Source organism: Garra rufa, chromosome 5 (genome assembly GCF_049309525.1).
Source record: "Garra rufa chromosome 5, GarRuf1.0, whole genome shotgun sequence".
NCBI lineage: Eukaryota > Metazoa > Chordata > Actinopteri > Cypriniformes > Cyprinidae > Garra > Garra rufa.
Window position 1 is genome coordinate 21,165,848 of NC_133365.1, and position 19,865 is coordinate 21,185,712.

The window sequence follows — 19,865 nt, forward strand, 5'->3', positions numbered from 1 at the left end:
AGTATGTGAAGTGGCTGAAAGATTAGATTTTAGGATATACAATGACGTTTAAGTACATTTAAGAAAAAAACCTTCTATGCTTTTATTATTCCTTAAACCCTCCCTTTTCTAATGTACAATTCTGAACAATGTCTGAAATGATGTATTAGCACTTCTAATATTGATTAATACTACTAATAATAAATATTAAAATGTATTGCTTTTTTTAAGAAAAACCTTTATGTATTGCTCTTTCCTCATTTATCTTTGAATAAAATAATACATGGAAATTATATTTTTTTATTTTTATTTAAAATGCAAATCATTCTCATGTCCCCCAGTTATTCAGTTTATCTCTTAGTTATCAACATGACACATTAATCTTTTTCTCAACAGTCTGGTTATTGCTCTTCTGATTATCAAACTTGATATCTGTTCATTAAGGACAAAGTCCTCAGATCACCATCTATGTACAGTACATTCAATCAAATCAAGTCATCAGTTCACCTTGCATAACTTCACGAGTAATAAAAAGTGCTGGAACTGAACCATTTTCATTCACTATGTCTCTACTGGCCACTAGATGACATTAGAAACTGAACTTTGATCTAAACATAATTTCGGTTTAACCCCAGAAACATTTTCATTGTCTTATTTGTGCTCTAAAAGATCTTAGGTCAAAGGTTATGTATTTCATCCATCCGACCTGAGCAGTTTTTCTGACTAAACAGACTGGCTCTGGATCAGTGTGGAATGTCCCCTCATGGGGGTGAGGTGATTGCTTTTACCTCTTGCAACATAGACTGGCTTAAAAACTTTGTCCCCAAAAATGACTTGCATTGGTTTTGGATTTAGCTCATTTATTTAGAAAATTACAACATACCTATTTACTCTTAAAGGGATAGTTGACTCCAAAATGAAATTCTGTCATTTACTCGTATGTTGTTTGAAACCTGGTCTGCAACAACAAAAAAGTAAAACTTTAGTAGAATGTTCAGGCTGCTCTTTTAAAATGTGTTTAAAGTTTTTGCTTTTGTTCTTTTCCCACAGGATTAGTTCACTTACAGAATAAAAAGTTCCTGATAATTTACTCACCCCCATGTCACCCGAGATGTTCACGTCTTTCTTTCTTCAGTTGAAAAGAAATTACGTTTTTTGAAGAAAACATTACAATATTTGGTGGGGGTTGAAAGTACAATTTGCAGTTTCAATGCAGTTGAGACTAGCTGAGGAATAGGGGTCTTATCTAAAATAAATAAATAAATAAAATTCAATAAGAAAATAACCTTTTTTGTAAAGGGCGTTTGGCTTTTTTTTTTTTTTTTTTTTTTTGCATGTTCCCTTTGTAAACACTTGGTTGGTACTTCCACCTATGTCACTCATGCGTGAATATGTAATATGTGAGGCTGAGCTAGTGCAAGATTGGCATTTGTGGTATATAAATGTAAATTTTTTTTTAGAAAATGACTGGTCGTTTCACTAGATAAGACACTTATTCCCTGGCTGGGATTGTGTAGAGCCCTTTGAAGCTGCACTGAAACTGCAATTTGGACCTTTAACCCGCTGATCCCCATTGAAGTTCACTATAGAGAGTTTGCACTTACTTCATGGTTTGGTCAGTTACCCGGATGCGAGGCTATATTGGAGATACTTGGAAGTAAACAACAGCATACAACAACAGTTAAACAACAACAGTTAAACAACAACAGTTAAAGGAGTAGTTCATTTTCAGAACAAAAATTTACAGATAATGTACTCACCCCCTTGTCATCCAAGATGTCTTTCTTTCTTCAGTCGTAAATAAATTATGTTTTTTGAGGAAAACATTTCAGGATTTCGATCCATATAATGGACTTCTATGGTGCCCCCGAGTTTGAACTTCCAAAATGCAGCTTCAAAGAGCTCTAAATGATCACAGCCGAGGATAGAAGTGTCTTATCTAGCAAAACGATGGGTTATTTTCTAAAAAAAAAAAAAAAAAAATACAATTTATATACTTTTTAATCTCAAATGCTCATCTTGTCTAGCTCGGCAAGACAAGCGTTGGAGATTAAAAAGTATATAAGTTGTAAATGTTTTCAGAAAACAACAGATCGTTTCGCAAGATAAGATCCTTCTTCCTCAGCTGAGATCATTTAGAGCCCTTTGAAGCTGCATTTAAACTGCATTTTGTAAGTTCGAACTCGGGGGCACCATAGAAGTCCATTATATAGAGAGAAATCCTGAAATGTTTTTCTCAAAAAACACCATTTATTTACGACTGAAGAAAGAAAGACATGAACATCTTGGATGACAAGGGGGTGAGTACATTATCTGTCAATTTTTGTTCTTAAAGTGAACTACTCCTTTAATGTACTAAGTACATTGTTCTGCTAATGTATGCTGTCATGGAAAAAACGTGTGGAAGCTGCTATATCATATAAAGAAGGACTTAAGGAAAGTGCACAAACTAAAGTGAATAGGTGGTAAAGATACGTACGTACAGTAATAATATTTCACCTGCCTGACCGGAAATAAGAACAAACACGATCGTTGTCAAGATTCTTGCAATGGAAATCCTGGTTCAGTTTGGCCAACCGCAAACGCCTATATTGTTCCTCAGACCGTTTTTTGCACTCTTATCCTTGAATTCTTATAACTTTTGGCAGTCTAAAGTGCTCCAAATATTTTTCCCGGTCCGGCCGATTAGTACACACCAAAACATGATAATAATTGATCATTTTCAGCAGCAATATGGCCGATTCATGACACGTCGTTAAATCCTGATATGTTTTCAATTCTTTTCTACTGAAGAAAGAGAGACATTGACATCTTGGATGACATGTGGGTGAGGAAATTACAATGAAATTTTTATTCTGGAAATAAAGAAAACAGTTATAAGCTTTTTTTAACCGTAGCTTTATTGCCAAAATATGAACGATAACAAAATAAATAAAAACACTGATCTTTTATTAATTTTACTGGACAGCTATTATCCTATGCCACTTAATATAAGATTTAATGACATGTTCAATATAGGCAGGGTGTTCAAGGGGTAAAAACAGTGCAACACTGCGCTCGTGTGGTCATAATACACTCGGTTCACACCCGCTGCATAAAACTCAAGGCAGACTGCATCTTATTAAAGAACAATTTAATTCATTCACCTGCACAACAACAAACAACCAGAGAAAGTTCACCAAAACTATTTGGTTCCCAAAAACCATATTTCTGTTGTTTCATCAAATGCAAACCAGTAGATCCAAAAACTTCTAGCACTGTGAAGAGCCTTCTAGTCGTTTGTGTAAGGAACTACAGCTCCTTTCTAAAGATATTTTGTTATTAGTAACTTGAGTAATGCATTTTTACATGTTCATACATGGATCACATTTAGAGCTATAGTTTAACAGTAGGCCAAAATCAGTGTGTTGATATACTATTTACAGTTTTTTACAGACGCTAGGACACATTTCTCAATACTTAGGTCACTTTTGCAAAACTCTTCACACAGTGAGCACAACAGAAGTCTATGTAGGCTAAACTGAGGATCAATTATCATTGTTTTGGCACAAAATGCATTCAATGACTACATCTCTCAAATTTCATGAATTCTTTTCTCACTCAGACACAACAACTGCCAAAAATCTTTGTACGTACAGCACATTTTGCACATGCTTACATACTGTTTTCAAAACTGTTAAACTTATGTTCCAAACAATAACATAATGCAAAACTGAACAAGACAGCAAAATTCAACAGCAATATTTTATTGAAACATATTTCAAATCTAAAAATGCAGTAGATTAGCATTACTTTTTTATCTGTATCAGTTGATGGTGTGTATACAAATTCTTGTATTTTGGAATTACTTAGTACAAAAAAATAAAAAATAAATAAACAACATAAAATATTGACGAATTCTGCATCATGTCTGATTCATTCCAGTAACATATATTGCAGTTATAAACAATATATATTGCAATTATAAACAGATGTTTCCTTGTTTTACACAAGAAAACACTGTGTAATGCTACATGTTGTTAGTGTTTTTTAGGTCATTGTTTTGTGGGTGACAAAGTGTGTTTGTCGGCTGTCAACCTTTGCTAGTGTTCTGGAAGAATAAGTTTATTTGAGACCTGAATAAAGTGTTTTGGTAGTTGTAGTGCACTTTGAATGTGAAATGAACTGCTTTGCCAAGCTGAAAGTCAGTTAGGAGAATTGTGTGAAGAGTTTTGCAAAAGTGGCCTAAGTATTGAGAAATGTGTCCTAGCGTCTGTAAAAAACTGTAATATATATTTGAATATGTTAGATATCATATATAGCCTACCATTTAACATTCAACTATAGCCATTATTTTAACCTGAACATTAAAGTTCAAATGTAGAGTAACTACATAAAATCCACATAAACTGTTACTTCTGTATATAGTGTACTGAAAAAAATATATGTAATACATAAAATATTAAAAAAGTTAAAAAAAATAAAATACAAAGAAATTAATAATAACAGACCATCTGAAGTGCATGCAAAATACAATGCTAGACAAGATTATAGTTTAAAATGTCAAGAACTAATTTTTCCTATCAATGTTTATAATGTTTTCAGTAATATATTGTGAAAATATTAATGAGACAAGTTGGAAAGGACAACACGATGTGTTTTGTGTTGAATCATAAACGATTGCGCATTAAGGCTTCATATTAGTAAACAAATAATTACAAATGAGTAAAAGCTTCCTTGTTAAAAATATAATTCACAATTTGCAATTCATATACAGTATGTTTGAGTAGAAAAGAGTGCATGCAGCTAACTGTTATTTCTTTGCTCTTCACTGTCAACACCCATTCACAAAAGGTCCAAAACATTGGGTTTTATGAATCAATTTTTCTTGCAATTCTGCTAACCATACTTTGGTTTTGAGAAACCCCTTAAAACCTTAAAAAATATAAGCAATATTTGAAAAATATGTTTATGACAAACATATTATTAGCATATTATTTACTAGCCTGACAGTCTTTGCCAGAACTGCTGTAGTGTGATTTAAAATGTAAAATGTTTGATCAATTCGAATGAAACAATTAAAAGCTCTTTGGCAAGTGATATAACTGTAATTATAAAATGATTATTTGGTGATAATAGCAACAGCTTTCTTCATCCAAGCATTGTTACTGAGTAGAGAGAGCATGAAACGAGCCACATCTCCTCTTGACACAGACTGGCCGATTGGCAGACCATTTTCATCAGGGACATAATAACCTTCATGAGTGAGGAACTCATTGGCTTCAAAACAATGAAAAAAAAACATTAAACAAAGTACAAAAATACAGCTTGTGGTAATCTAATAGCAATAACTTCCAATAATTATTATTTTTTTAATAAAACCCACCTGTTGTTGGTATATTCTTGAGACCAGGCGGCCTGACAACAGTCCAGTTGATGTCTTCAGTCTGCTTAAGAAAGTTTTCCATTTCGTACATATTGTTCAGAACACTTCTAATCATGGGAAGCAGCATGAAGCGGATGAGATAGGACGAATTGGTGCCTGAATTAGCTGTGAAGAGTGTCATAGCAATCCAATTACTACACCAGACAAATGATCAGACCAAAAATACTGAGATAAAGGCCCTTTGGTTTTGCAAACCACACATAATAACAGAACTTACGGTCAGTGTACCATGAGGTCATGGTGATGATTCGATTGACTTTGACTTCACGCATAGCATTTAATGCCGCCTTCATAGACTGGGTGTAGCCAGTGACTCCATAAAAATATGAGATCGGAAAGCCAAGACAGGATAATACAGCATCCTGACCTTTGAAATGAGGTTTCAGGCTGTCTTCTGAGAAAATGTCCGCTTCTACCACCTATCACACGAGGGTAAGCAGTTAAATAGTACATGGTTAAAATGTGCATCAACTGGACTGGAACACATGAAATATTATACATTTGCACTGCAACAGCAAGCATCTTATTGTTAAAGTATTAGTTCACTTTCAGAATAAAAATTTCCTGATAATTTAGTCACCGCTAGGTAATCCAAGATTAGATCCAAGATTCAGTTGAAAAGAAATTAAGGTTTTTTGAGGAAAACATTCCAGGATTTTTCTCCATATAGTGGACTTCAATGGTGGCCAATGGGTTGAAGGTCCAAATTGCAGTTTCTAAGCAGCTTCAAAGGGCTCTACATGATCCCAGATGAGGAATAAGTGTCTTATCTAGTGAAACGATCTTTTATTTTCTAAAAAAAACAAAAACCTTTATACATTTCAACCACAAATTCTCATCTTGCGCTAGTTCTGCAATAATCACGTTGGAAAAGTCATGCATGGTTTGTTCTTCATCTGTGAAGAACCAAAAAAAAAAAAAAGGTAGGTTCTTCTCTGACATTGTTTTACCTTTTTTTGTAAAGGGCGTTTGACTTTCTTTGCATGTTCGCTTTGTAAACACTGGGTCTGTACTACTGCGTAAGTCACGTATGTGTGATTTCGAGCTAATGCAAGTTGAACATTTGTGATTAAAACGTATATAAATGTTAATTGTTTTTAGAGAAAAACAGATTGTTTTGCTAGATAAGACCTTTATTCCTCGGCTGGGATCATGTAGAGCCCTTTGAAGATGCATTGAAACTGCAATTTGGACCTTCAACACATTGATCCCCATCGAAATTCACTATATGGAGAAAAATCCTGAAATGTTTTTCTCAAACACCATTCTTTTCGAATAAAGAAAGAAAGAGATGAACATCTTGGATGACATGAGGGTGAGTAAATTATCAGAAAATTTTTATTCTGGAGGTGAACTAATCCTTTAATCATATCATTATTTGGCATTGCTGTGTCTGGATAAATGTGCTTAAAATCGTTACTTCCTGCAAAAAACGTAGGGCAAACAAATCATGTGATGATATCAACCCATAAATGAAATACAGAGAAATTTTATGCCACCCCTGTGACCGTCATGCTAAATTTTAGCCGTCTTCTACAGTGATACTCTACAAAGACTCATATAACAACTAAAATAAAGATAAAACAAAGTTATGCATTAAAAAGTTACAACTTTTTACCTTGGTGACTATATTATAATATTTTTAAAATTCTAAACTAAAAAGAAATTTCACCATTTACCATATTGTGCAGACTTGAGCAACTAGATAAGAAAGAAAACATGAGCTAATGAATGGCTCATACTATTATACTCATACTTTATATAAAATATTCATTTTGTCATGAAGGACCTTGTAAAATGCATTCAGATGCATATTGTGAATCTCCAGTCCAACCCATTATTACACCTGGGAGCAAATTCATGAACAATGTACAAATATAAATTAAGTATTTTATAATTTCACCATGCTTTTCAAAAGAATAACAATATATAACGTTGAGCTTGAACTTTCCTCTTCTATTTACCTTGAGGTTCTCGTGTGTTACAGTCAGTTTCCCCGGGTTTCTGACGACGGCCGTGACTGAGTGTCCTTGCTGAAGAGCCTGAATCACCAGCTGCTGTCCAGATTGACCAGTCGCGCCAAGTACAGCAATCTTCATCATTAATCTGTGCAGAACCTTCTATTTCTGCTAAAGCAAGAACATATGCAAAGTTACAGCTGCCACAATATAGCCACACACGTTGCACAACGCCATAGAGATAGGGCTGCAAATATGGGTCTTAGAGGAATTTGCGCATAAGGTCGCGAAAAGTTAGTTTTGTTTGTACTATCTTCTATTTGTGATATAACCTGCTTACCAAATGTCCGGAAATGACATTTATTATTGCAAGACTCTACTATGGGGTCAAGGACAACGACATTAAATGTCTCTGTGGAAGGATTAAAACTGAAAGTGTTTTTAAGCCAAGGGAAGATATTGTAAATTACACAATCTTGAGAATGTGAGCATCATCAAATGAAACATTTAAACCTTTCGTCAACGCACAAAACACAACAAAGAAAACAACAAACTTAAGTGACATAACGCATGTTATATAGTGACAGCGCACTGTGTAAATACGATGATGATCGGCAGCATTGGTGTGCAAAAAGCACAGTGTTCATTTTACATGGATCGCAAAATCTACATATAAGTAAATATATTCATAACAATTAGCAAACTCACTCTAAAATCGCTCCTGGTGGTGTGGGTGTTAGCGCAACAGTAAACACATGCACGCGCTCTCTGCTGTCAAACATCTGCTGATATAACTTTCACCCTTGTGGAGTCGAGAACGCATGCGCAGCGCGAGTATTCCACACAAGAGTCCTATCAAGTCCAAACGGATGTTTCTAAATAAATAAATAAATTGTTATATACACTATTAATATATGGCATTACAATAAACTTGTCTTAGTGTTTATTATTTTTTTAAATGAAAGCTGTAGAAAAAGATATAGATTTAATCAACTATCGTAACTTTTATTATACTTACAGTAAAAGCAGTTATGCTTATTTGTTTAAACGTATGTTTTTAATCAGACAGACAGATTAGACAGACAGATAGAAAGACAGACAGACAGACAGACAGACAGACAGATAGAATGATATACAGACAGATATATAGAAAGACAGCTAGATAGACAGACAGACAGACAGACAGACAGACAGACAGACAGACAGATAGATAGATAGATAGATAGATAGATAGATAGATAGATAGATAGATAGATAGATAGAATGATATTCAGACATGTATATAGAAAGACAACTAGATAGATAGATAGACAGACAGACAGACAGACAGAAAGATAGATAGACGATAGATAGATAGATAGACAGATAGATAGATAGATAGATAGATAGATAGATAGATAGATAGATAGATAGATAGATAGATAGATAGATAGAGACAGATAGGTGGATAGATAGACAGACAAACAGATTGTTTGAAATTTAATAAACATTTTCTTAATTTTTTTGATTAGCCTATATATTTTTCTTTTACGTTCTGTTGAACGAATCAGCATGCTGAAATTTGCATAAAGTCTGAATAAAGAATTGAGCGCAAGTTTTTGTCATCTTCACCAGGTAACTAGACCATCCAGTGCTAAAAATCTGATTCATCATGTATGTGTTTGTGCTGCAATAAATACTGCATTTCCTCAGTGTGCGACCACAGAAATCTGTAAATGGGGAACCAATGAGAATCTCCAAAAACGGACCACGCTTCATGATTAACAAAACCTTTATTCACAACAAAGCTTTAAGCGTGAAGCACATTTATTTGATTTCACACTGCAATAAACCAAAAAGGGACTTTAGTTAAGCTATAGTGTGCGTGAAGAGTGGACATCACTCCCCCTTGTGGTTAATGTGTTACTGTCACAACAATCACTTCAGTTCCTTGTTTTGAAATACAGAAGTTGGGTAGAGTGTGAAGGACTCTTTGGTTTCCATATTCAAATGTCACCATCACAAGGACAGTTAGTGTTCAATATTCACCATGAAGCTACAGATTTGTCTGTTCCTCGGCGTGACAGTTTTCTGCGTATCGACAGCTGATTTCTCTCCTCCAGTGGTAAACATCAGTCTGGACGCGCCTGCCTATCAGCGATGGGCTCCGCTGAAGAATCTCTATGACATCGATTTCTTGAGAAAAGCCGCAGCTGAAGTGATCGAGTAAGTATCAGACAGTCATATACCCGCACGCAAACTTTGAAAAATGTTGCTTTCGTTTTGCATTCTTTGACCAGAACCATGTTAGCCAATTGATTATTGTACCCTACATTGCTGACAAGTTAAACAAGATTACGAGAAGAATTTGTAATCAAATATCACAGAGTGTCACCAAATGTTTACGTTTGCAACGCATATAAAAATGCAAGTGTTAAAAATAAAGCGCTCCTGGTATCCCCCCTCTTTTTTTTAAGGCGAGACACTGCAGATGAATAGGGTACATTTTTTTACTTATAGTTATCACTTTACTTACCCAGTTGATTTATTACTTTGATAATTGCAAACATTTTTTTGCATTACAAGTTTTCTAAAACGCCATGTTTAAAAATGCAAACGAGGCGGTCACGTATGTGGTCTATCCTGTCATCATGAACTCTTGCGCAACACATTCTGGACTTCATTCCCCACAAGCCACTGCACCAATCACTGCACACACCTGCTCCTCGTTTCCCACTGCACTGATTGCTGCACAGTGCACACACCTGTTTCACATTGACTCTCATCCATTTAAGCCACTGACACACACACTTCCGGGCGAAGTCTTATTGTTCCGTATGGTCATTATTCCGAGCGTTTCTTTCTGTGTTTGTTTTCCCTTGTGTTTGATTCCTGGACTCCTTCCCGTGTTTGATTATCGCTGCCAGCCCCGACCTTCTGCCTGTGTTTTGACTACTCTTTGGATTATCCTCGTTGTTGTTGTTTGCCGGTCATTGACCCTGTCTGTGTACCACGCCATCTAATTAAAGCCTGCATTTGGATCCGATAACACAATTCAGAAAAAAAACTTAGAACAGACAGGAAACACTATATTTTTTGACCATTTTATGGGAATAAAATGTTTTATAAAATCAAGCAAATTATCTATATAAACAAGTCACTCTGTTAAAACCTTCAGAATATAGTCAGGAATAAAAATGTAAAGTTTGGTGTGTGTTAGTGCTATTGAAGTGGAGATTTATGACATTTTGAGAAACGGCTTTTAAAAATATGTATTGTAATTGAAATCTATTAACACAAATAGATAAAGTGCTATAAAAGAAACACTTAACAGTGTTAAGTCTGAAAAAAAACTTTTTGAAAAACTTAAGCGTTAAAGTTTAGTGATTGTCATTAATGATCCACAGCACATTTACATCTTAAACAACCTCTTTTACAGCTCAACTGTTCCCAAATGGGTTCATGAAGCAGTTAAACCTATAGTGAAGGCTCTGGAGAAATACATCCCACAGCCATATGCTGGAGAAATACAGGGAATGGCATCCTTCTATGGCACTGACATTGCAGATATTGTCCTGTTGAACTTTGCCTATGAAGTATCTGCGTAAGTACTGTATAGCTGTTGACTTATTGGTACGGTACCTTTCTTGTCAACTTTTTGTTTTCCAACATTCATTGTGGCTGCTTTGTTATTTTTTCTTCAGCTTTTGCACCAGTATTGTAACTCAGGATACAAAGGGCAATATATACCACGGCAGAAACCTGGATTATCCCCACGATGTGCTCAGAAATCTTACTCTAGACGTAGTTTTTATTAAAAATGGACAGGTATTAGTCATATATATTATTATCCACCTTTTTCTTCCAGTAAAAGTGGGCGTGGGCATTTGTAAATTATATAGGTGTGGCTTCTTGTCTCACCTGTGTCCAGCTATTTTTAGCTGCACAAAACAGCTCCTTTTGCTGCCTGATATTGCATATTGGTGTGTCTTACCATATTATTGTAATGTATTATCTTAATTATGAGCACACTGGTTTGTAGTGCAGTTTTAGCATTTACTGCATGCTGTTATTAGCAGATAATGAACTGGAAGTCTCACCCATTGGCTTACTTATGCGTTGAGGAAAAATGTGGATATAATATAATATTATATTATCTACTTGAATCTAAAAGTAATTTCTCAACAGGTGGCATACAGAGGAACCACTTTTGCTGGTTATGTTGGGCTGTGGACAGGACAGAGCCCTAAGAAGTTTACAGTGTCTGGCAACGAACGCAGTAGGTTTTTTTTTTCTTCTTTTTTTTAAGAGATTGTCTAGTGAATTTTGTGTGGTCTTAATTTAATCTATATTTCTACAGATAAGGGACATTGGTGGGAGAATATAATTTCAGCAGTTTTATTAAAAAGTTCTCCGGTTAGCTGGCTAGTGCGAGAGGTGAGCGAACAAAATTGTATACAAAATTCAAAAATATAATGGTGCAGCAATGACCCTTTGACTGTTAAGAAACTTATGCATTAAATAAACCTGTATATTTTTGATTGTCTTTAGACTCTTGAATCAGCTGTGGATTTCCAGGATGCAGTAGTGAGACTGGCCAAAGTGCCGATCATCACAGATGTTTATTATATTTTGGGTGGTGTTCGTGCTGGTGAGGGTGTAGTCATCACTAGAGACCGGAGCGGATCAGCTGACATCTGGCCTCTGGATCCACTTCTTGGAAAGTAAGCACCAACTATCATTTTTAAATGACATAAATCAAAATGTTGTCATAAATCAAAATCATGGTCGTTTGTAAATTTCATGTGTCTGGCTTCCGGTGTCATCTGCTTCCAGCTGTTTTTAGCTGTACGAGTTTGCTGCTTGATATTGCACACTGGTGTGTCTTACCATATTATTTTAATGTATTATCTTAATTATGAGCACAATAGTTTGTATCCCAAACAGTTTTAGCATTTACTGCACTTTGTTATTCTTCTCGTTATTTACTCACGGCGACTTATGAAGTCTCACACATTACCAGAAAACAGCTTACTTCTGCATTGAAAAATAAGGTGGTGATTTTTACTGTTGATTATTTTAGCTGGTATAGAGTTGAAACCAATTATGATCACTGGCTACCCGATCCTAAACGAGACGACCGAAGGCAAGCACACAATACATTTTTTTATCAATAAAATGAAAGCAAAAATGATTGATTATTTAGGTAAACAATTTAAGGATTGTTACTCACATTTCCTGGTCTTTTTTTTAGAGATGTGGCCATGAAAGCATTGAATGCCACTGGTCAGAACCATATTAGTATGGATTCTCTGTATAAGGTATATGAACAAATTCATTTTGGATGGCTAGTATTGTTATTGGTTTATGGTATTTACTTCTGCCCTACATTGTTAAAGGAGAAGTTCACTTCTAGAATGAACATTTCCTGATAATTTACTCACCCCCATGTGATTCAAGATGTCTTTTTTTCCCTCAGTCAACAAGAAATTAAGGTTTTTAAGGAAAACGTTCCAGGATTTTTCTCCATACAGTGGACTTAAATGAGGATCAGTAGGTTGAAGGTCCAAATTGCAGTTTCAGTGCAGCTTCAAAGAGCTCTACATGATCCCAGCTGAGGAATAAGGGTCTTATCTTAGCATTTTAACCACAAATGCTCCATTTACGAATTACATAATCGCATTGAAAATGCATGGTTAGTTCTTCATTTGTGTACTTCGGTTCAGAAAAGTAGAGCGAAAACTCCATCTTATGTTCACCTCCAACTTTAAAATCGTCCAACATCATTGTTTGCTTTTGTAAAGGGCATTTGACTTTCTTAGCATGTTTGCTTTGCAACCTTTTCAACCTGATTTTGTAATGTGTGAGCTCAGGCTGGTCCAAGACAAGCATTTGTGGTTAAAAATTATATACACTTTTATTGTCTTAAGAAAATGACCAATCGATTTGCTAGATAAGTCCCTTATTCCTCGGCTGGGATCATGTATAGACCTTTGAAGCTGCATTGAAACTGCAATTTGGACCTTCAACCCATTGATCCATATTAAAGTCCACTAAATGGAGAAAATTCCAAGAATGTTTTATCAAAAACCTAAATTTCTTTGTGTCTGAAGAAAGAAAGACATGAACATCTTGGATCACATGGGGTTGAGTAAATTATCAGGAAATTTGAATTCTGGAAGTGAACTTCTCCTTTAATGAACTAAAAATGTGTATCTTAAATGTAAAATGTTTTCAGTATAAAGTTAATTTCTGAATTTGGATATTTTTCTTTGATAAGAAGTGTTTTTCGTTGTTACAGGTTTTATCTGTGAATCCAGTATGTAATCGGTAAGTAGGACAGTAATGCCGCATTTTACCCATCACATGATATTTTATGGTTGTATAATGGCCTCACAGAGTGTGCCCATTTCTCGTATGTGGTAAACAGTAGTACAAATAAAATCATACTTCCTCATGGAGGTTATAATATTAGTATCTAACCATGCAAAGCAGGAATTTACTGGAGAGATTGCAAAAGTCAGTCATGTGAAACCTCTGCCTATTCACACTCACAACTTCACAGACAGTCATTGTTTAAGCCTCTGAGTTGTAAGTCAGAACAGTCTGAGCATTGATCTCTGTAGTTGTTATATTGACATGTGGTGCTAGTTGGTTCTTTGTAACCGTATGATGATATTCATTTAGCAGACACTTTTTTTCCAAAGCGACAAAAGCAATTTGTCCCAAAGCCTACAATATTAATAGTGTATAATGGCAGATTTATAAGAAAGCTAGATTTGGAACCAAGCTAGAACACATCAGTAATGCAGTAAAGAAAGAAAAATTATCATAAAAGCATTAAGGCACCCTCCATTAGGTCCTAAAACATTGAAACTATTAAACGATTAAAACATAAAACGATTTTTAAAAAGTTTGCAGTTTCATATGTAATATATAAGCTAGAGCTTTAGTACAATTCGAACACTGATGTACAGGCAAGCCCGGAATTATTCATACCCCTGGCAAATTCTGACCTAAAGTTATTTATTCAACTATGACACAGACTTCTCTCAGAAGATAATAAGACGATGTACAAGAGGCATCATTGTGGAAAAAGTTATTACTCATCTTTTATTTACATTTGAACAAAAAGTGGCATGTCCAAAATTGTTCATACCCTTCTCAATAATCAATAGAAAAGTCTTTGTTGGCTATTACAGCAATCAAACACTTCCTATAATTGCTGACCAGCTATTTGCATGTCTCCACTGGTATTTTTGATCACTCGTTCAGGTTAGAGGGTCTCCTTGCCATCACCCTGATCTTTAGCTCCCTCTACAGATTCTCAATTGGATTTAAGTCAGGACTCTGGCTGGGCCACTGCAAAACGTTAATGTTTTTGTCTGCTAACCATTTCTTCACCACTTTTGCTGTGTTTTGGATCGTTGTCATGCTGAAATGTCCACTGGTGCCCAAGACCAAGTTTCTCTGCAGACTGCCTGATGTTCTTGTTGAGAATTTTGATGTATTGCTCCTTTTTCATGGTGCCGTTTACTGTGATTAGGTTCCCTGGTCCACCGGCTGAAAAACACCCCCAAAACATTAGGTTCCCACCACCATGTTTGACAGTGGGGATGGTGTCCTTAGGGTTGAAGGCTTCTCCTTTTTACACCAAATGAAGGCTACATCATTGTGGCCAAACAATTCAATTTTTGTTTCATTTGATCATAAAACAGAAGACCAGAAGTCTTCTTATTTGTTCAGATAAGCATTTGCAAAGGCCAAGCGGGCTTTTGTGTGCCTTGTCTGGAGAAGTGGTGTCCTCCTTGGTCTGTGTCCTTGGAACCCAGTGGTGTGCAGTGTCCGTTGGACTGTCTGCCTTGAGATGTTGTCACCAGCAGAGCCCAGATTCATCAGGATGGCCTTGGTAGTGATCCTTAGATTCTTTTTTTACCTCTCTCACTATCCTCCTGGCCAGCACAGATGTCACTTTTGGCTTCTGACCACATCCTTTTTCACAGTGTGGAACGTCCTGTATTTTTTAATAATACTTTGCACTGTAGCCACTGGAACTTCAAAACATTTAGATATGGTCTTATAGCCCTTTCCTGACTTGTGAGCAGCCACAATGCGCAGCCGCAGGTCCTCAGTGAGCTCCTTTGTTTTAGCAATGACTGTCCACAAACCAACAGCAGAGAGCTTCTGTTTTTCACCTGTTGAGTTGATTAAAACAGCTGTTCCCAATGAATCAGGGTAATTAGGATGCTTTAGAACAGGACTATTTGGAGTGGTATAGAACTTTGGATTTTTTCCATAGACTGTGACAGTTTGCAAAGGGTATGAATAATTTTGGACATGCCACTTTTTGTTCAAATGTAAATGAAAGCTGAGAAATATTTTTTTCCACAATGATGCCTCTTGTACATTGTCTTATTATCTTTTGGGAGAAGCCTGTGTCATTTCTGGTCAAAAAAAAACTTGCTGGTTGAACTTTAAGTCAGAATTTGCCAGGGGTACTAATAATTTTGGGCTTGACTGTACATGCAGTAGTTTAAGGTTTTGGGGTGGTTAAATGTTTGTGAAAGAGGTTTGTCTTCAGTGAACTTTCTGTAATAAAGCTTTTTAATGCCAACATGATCTTCCTTCCAGGATCACTGTTTATACAACCGTCATGAGTGCCGCCACTCCTGAGAAGTACACAACATTTGTCAGAGATGTAAGAACAAACCATAACACTACATGATTTTTAAAACATAAGATACACTTTTAAAACATATTTGCATAAAATATATGCTGCTCCAGATTAATTTACTTATGTTAGCACCATCATGTTACAGTCAAACCAAAATTTATTCTGACACCTTTAAGATTTTTCACATTATCACTGTAGTTAAGAAAATGGTAATAAAATATAACAAGAATTCAAGAATTAAACTGTGTCAGAACAAATTCATCATGATATAAAGTTATGTAACATGGTCAAGTCATGGTGTTAAATAAAAAGTTTTGTCCTGAATTTGTATTTTACTGGTAGTTCACTGTATGGAAGATTTTTTGGTATGAAATGTCACAGTTTATTTTATTTTGCTATCCTCACTTACATTAACAAACTGCACCCACTAGTAAAAAATATAAAAATTATATTTGGTGCCTGAATAATTTTTGGTTTGACTGTATATGCTATCCTTTTAATGAAGTCTAGTTGGATGATTTGGTAACGTAAGTGTTTTTATTAAATTAAACCACAATTTTGTCATATAAGAGGTGGCTAGCATCTCTGATATCATTGTGACATTTAAGGAATTTTGCAACACTCAGTTGACATCAGTTTGCCAGCTTTTGCAAGAAGCAATCTCAAGAATTGGTGTGAATAACTAGGTCACAAGTCTTTCTCTGCTTTGGAAAATTTTGTCTCTTGCAATCATTAGTAAAGGAACTGTGACTGTTCTGTCTTATTGATGGCAGATACTAGATAGATACTAGGTTTTTTTATTATAATTTAGAAATACAGTTAATGGTCTTTCTTTTCTGTTCACAGATGTGCATGTGATGGAATGAGCCGTTCTCTTAAACCAGCTCAGACAGAATTTTCACCCAGCTTAGTTCTGAAATACCCAACAAATTCTACATCTCTTCTGCTTATAACAATAGAAATTAGTCATATTTAAATATCTGAAAAGTAGGATTGTAGAATATTGGAAAATCAGAAAATCTGCAAAATCATTTGTTTTAAAGAAATAGCCCATCCACCTTATTTGTCCCGTAATACTGGACACAGCCATTTGTGACCCTGGACCACAAAACCAGTCATAATTTTCTAAAATTGAGATTTATATATCAAGCTTTTCATTAATGTATGATTTGTTAGGATAAGACAATATTTGTCTGAAATACATCTATTTGAAAATCTGAAATCTGAGGGTGCAAACAAATCTAAATAATTGAGAAAATCGGCTTTAAAGTTGTCCAGATGAAGTCCTTAGCAATGCTTAATATCCTAATGATTTTTAAAAGAAAAATCAATCATTCTGACCCATACAATGTATTTTTGTCGATTGCGACTGGTTTTGTGGTCCAGGGTCACATTTGAAAAGTTAAGGTCTGGCTTCTGGTCTCATCTGCTTCCATCTGTTTTTAGCCATGCAAAACAGCTCATACGTATTAAAAAAAATAGGAAAAACAAAATATTTTAATAGATCTACTACTGATTATCATTGTCATTGACTTGAATAACTGTTCAATAAACAAAAAGTTAATATTTAGTGACTTACAGTTTTAGAAATAACATTTCTATGCTCTATTTTGTCAACACACAAATGTATACTTCTGTAATGTATTATTTCATGCATTATTGAACGTTTATAAAACAAAGTTTATACATTAAAAGCATGTATGATGGATTCTCCCACTTATACTAATTGAACTGTATTGATCTGAACTAAATACAGTATATTAAAATTCACTGTTATTAATCTCAAAACAATCAATACAAGAAATGCTCTCGCCTCAAATTATTTCTTTTTGTGTCTTACATTATTTGTTTTTATTACATATGCTATACTTTACTGCCTCCTTTAGGAAAGTGCCATTTTCTATACAAAGTCCAGTCCAGTCAAGTTGCATCAAGCTATTACCCTAATCCCTTCTGGGCTTGTTCACTTAATTCAACTACACAGATGAACACTGTTAAGACGCAGAGAAACAAACACACCTACTGAAGGCGTCAGAAGTTTGACACAAGGACTTCTCTTGTTTTTAAATGAAAATAGTGGATTTTTGTTCAGGACATTTTCAGGGGGCATGGGGAAGCGTGTGAATATGCCTTCTTGGTGTCTTCACAATTTGAGTATTTGCGTTTCTACTATTTGCATTGACTTACTCAAGCACTGATGGGATACACCAGGCGGATACATTCCTTTGGGTGACATGTGGAAATAAAGCTTCTGGGATTTCCTTGATTTGCAGAGACACCCTCCAGGTGAGTTTTAACCCCTTGATTTGTCATCTCTTGCTGTGCTTGGAGTTTTAAAGACACTATTTTGCTGACATGATTTACACATCATTTAATTCACAGAAAAGGTACTGAATACTAAAACTAATAGTGATCTATGGCATGAAATCTTTAACCTTTAAACAGGGAAGATTTTGTATGGATTAAATTAGGTTAAATCATGTCTACAAAGAAAAATTCATTTTGTTGGATTCGCAGAATACTTTTTATAGTAGCAGCATAGTATCTTATTTCACTTTACTGTGAGCAAGATTCAAAGCACACATCACATGAGCTTGTCAACAGCTCTCTTAAGAGGTTTAACCTCAAAATGAGCATGTCTGTTACTCTACACTGAATTATTGTGATGTCTGGTGAGCTAATGAATAACCTTTCCTCACAAACAAGTCTATAAACCCATAGTCCATAATCCCCAGGCATTCAGGATTTCCTGAAAAGAATTAAGTACCTTAAAATACCCTACATTCATCTCTTGACTCTTTTTTTTTTTTTATCTCTGATGTTTTTATTAATTGTGAAAAAGTTACTCATATGTTCTTAAATTTAGACAATTTTATTGAATAAGATGATTTAGAGTGAAGCAGGGCCATCATTGAGGGTTTGACGCTTGTGGGCTTTCAGAGACACAGGTGCTTGTTGACATCGTCTGCTCTATAAGAAGGATTGAGGCCAGTGCAAGAGAGCAATGAACCCAGATTAACTCGCTCTCTGGATCTTATTAACGTTTCCAACAACATTTGCTGTAGCCTGTTTTCATGTCAAAAGCTTGAAAATTTTAGTACTTAATGTATAATATAAATAATGTATTGTGTAAATTGGGTATTACTAATTTTTTTACAGTTGTACAATGTTTTTTAACCATTTAAAAACATTATTGTAACGTGATTGTAATATAAAATTGTGCATTTAAATTCAATAAAAGTGCTGCTAAAAATCTGACTTTTACATTTTCTACTTTTAGGAGAAGCCATGGGGTGTGGTGTCACAAAAAACAGCGAATTCAATAGAAGGTTTGATAAAGGTGAAATGTTTGTGTGAATGGCTATGTATGTATGTATGTATGTGTGAGTTCTGTTTATTCAAAGACTATTTAGTGTGAATATAACTTGACCTAAATGACTTCTTCTTCTTAAAACAGATGGAAATGCCATCCCAGGTGAGTTTTTACCAGTCCGGCAAAGCTTGCGTAAAAACCTTATTTATCTCTCGCAGCTATTGAATTAAAACACGGTTGTCAGTTATTTCTGTGCAGTGTCAATATACAAGTAGCTCATTTACATTCTCAACTTCTTTTTCATGCATGTCTGCAGCGGCCAGAAGTAAGCAAAATTCATCTTCTATGGCCACAATAATGTGTGTTTGAATGGTGTTTGGTAGTGCATACTACACACAGAGTAATAAGACTTATAGTACACTGTAAAAAAAAAAAAAAAAAAAAAAAAAAAAAAAATATATATATATATATATATATATATATATATATATATATATATATATATATATATATATGACCCTAGAGCACAAAACCAGT

At 34.9% G+C, this 19,865-nt stretch overlaps 2 protein-coding genes and 1 long non-coding RNA gene across 5 annotated transcripts; 2 read left to right on the forward strand and 1 right to left on the reverse strand.

The window, feature by feature from the left end:
• Window positions 1–2,853: 2,853 nt before the first annotated feature.
• LOC141335280 (flavin reductase (NADPH)-like) lies at window positions 2,854–8,196 on the reverse strand. 2 transcript variants are annotated; one of them, XM_073840691.1, is made up of 5 exons: window positions 8,071–8,196; window positions 7,369–7,530; window positions 5,622–5,823; window positions 5,345–5,509; window positions 2,854–5,238 (listed from the first exon to the last, which is right to left on the reverse strand). In XM_073840691.1, exons 2-5 carry the CDS (start codon window positions 7,504–7,506, stop codon window positions 5,081–5,083), a joined length of 663 nt encoding a protein of 220 aa, XP_073696792.1. In that variant the 5' UTR covers window positions 7,507–7,530; window positions 8,071–8,196; the 3' UTR covers window positions 2,854–5,080. The 2 variants fall into 2 exon arrangements, with proteins under 2 accessions (XP_073696792.1, XP_073696793.1); XM_073840692.1 differs by having other exon boundaries at window positions 7,369–7,533; window positions 8,071–8,178.
• Window positions 8,197–9,283: 1,087 nt separating this feature from the next.
• LOC141335544 (N-acylethanolamine-hydrolyzing acid amidase-like) lies at window positions 9,284–17,834 on the forward strand. 2 transcript variants are annotated; one of them, XM_073841045.1, is made up of 11 exons: window positions 9,284–9,567; window positions 10,781–10,945; window positions 11,046–11,169; window positions 11,530–11,620; window positions 11,702–11,778; window positions 11,893–12,065; window positions 12,425–12,487; window positions 12,596–12,662; window positions 13,643–13,671; window positions 15,973–16,039; window positions 16,862–17,834. In XM_073841045.1, the coding sequence occupies exons 1-11, from the start codon at window positions 9,392–9,394 to the stop codon at window positions 16,871–16,873; spliced, it is 1,044 nt and encodes a 347-aa protein (XP_073697146.1). In that variant the 5' UTR covers window positions 9,284–9,391; the 3' UTR covers window positions 16,874–17,834. The 2 variants fall into 2 exon arrangements, with proteins under 2 accessions (XP_073697146.1, XP_073697147.1); XM_073841046.1 differs by lacking the exon at window positions 12,425–12,487.
• A 193-nt stretch (window positions 17,835–18,027) lies between these two features.
• On the forward strand, window positions 18,028–19,730 carry LOC141334362 (uncharacterized). Its single transcript, XR_012355548.1, has 3 exons — window positions 18,028–18,301; window positions 19,296–19,355; window positions 19,473–19,730. It is a non-coding gene; the product is annotated as an uncharacterized lncRNA (long non-coding RNA).
• The last annotated feature ends 135 nt before the right edge of the window (window positions 19,731–19,865 follow it).

Bases quoted from the DNA above. Each gene is read 5' to 3' on its own strand.
- LOC141335280 (XM_073840691.1), bottom strand. From the start codon at position 7,506: ATGATGAAGATTGCTGTACTTGGCGCGACTGGTCAATCTGGACAGCAG. The intron at 5,824-7,368 runs GTAAATAGAAGA...CTCGTGTGATAG, and splicing joins TAACACACGAGAACCTCAAG to GTGGTAGAAGCGGACATTTT. The intron at 5,510-5,621 runs GTAAGTTCTGTT...CACTCTTCACAG, and splicing joins GACCTCATGGTACACTGACC to CTAATTCAGGCACCAATTCG.
- LOC141335544 (XM_073841045.1), top strand. From the start codon at position 9,392: ATGAAGCTACAGATTTGTCTGTTCCTCGGCGTGACAGTTTTCTGCGTA. The intron at 11,621-11,701 runs GTAGGTTTTTTT...ATATTTCTACAG, and splicing joins AGTGTCTGGCAACGAACGCA to ATAAGGGACATTGGTGGGAG. The intron at 11,779-11,892 runs GTGAGCGAACAA...GATTGTCTTTAG, and splicing joins TTAGCTGGCTAGTGCGAGAG to ACTCTTGAATCAGCTGTGGA.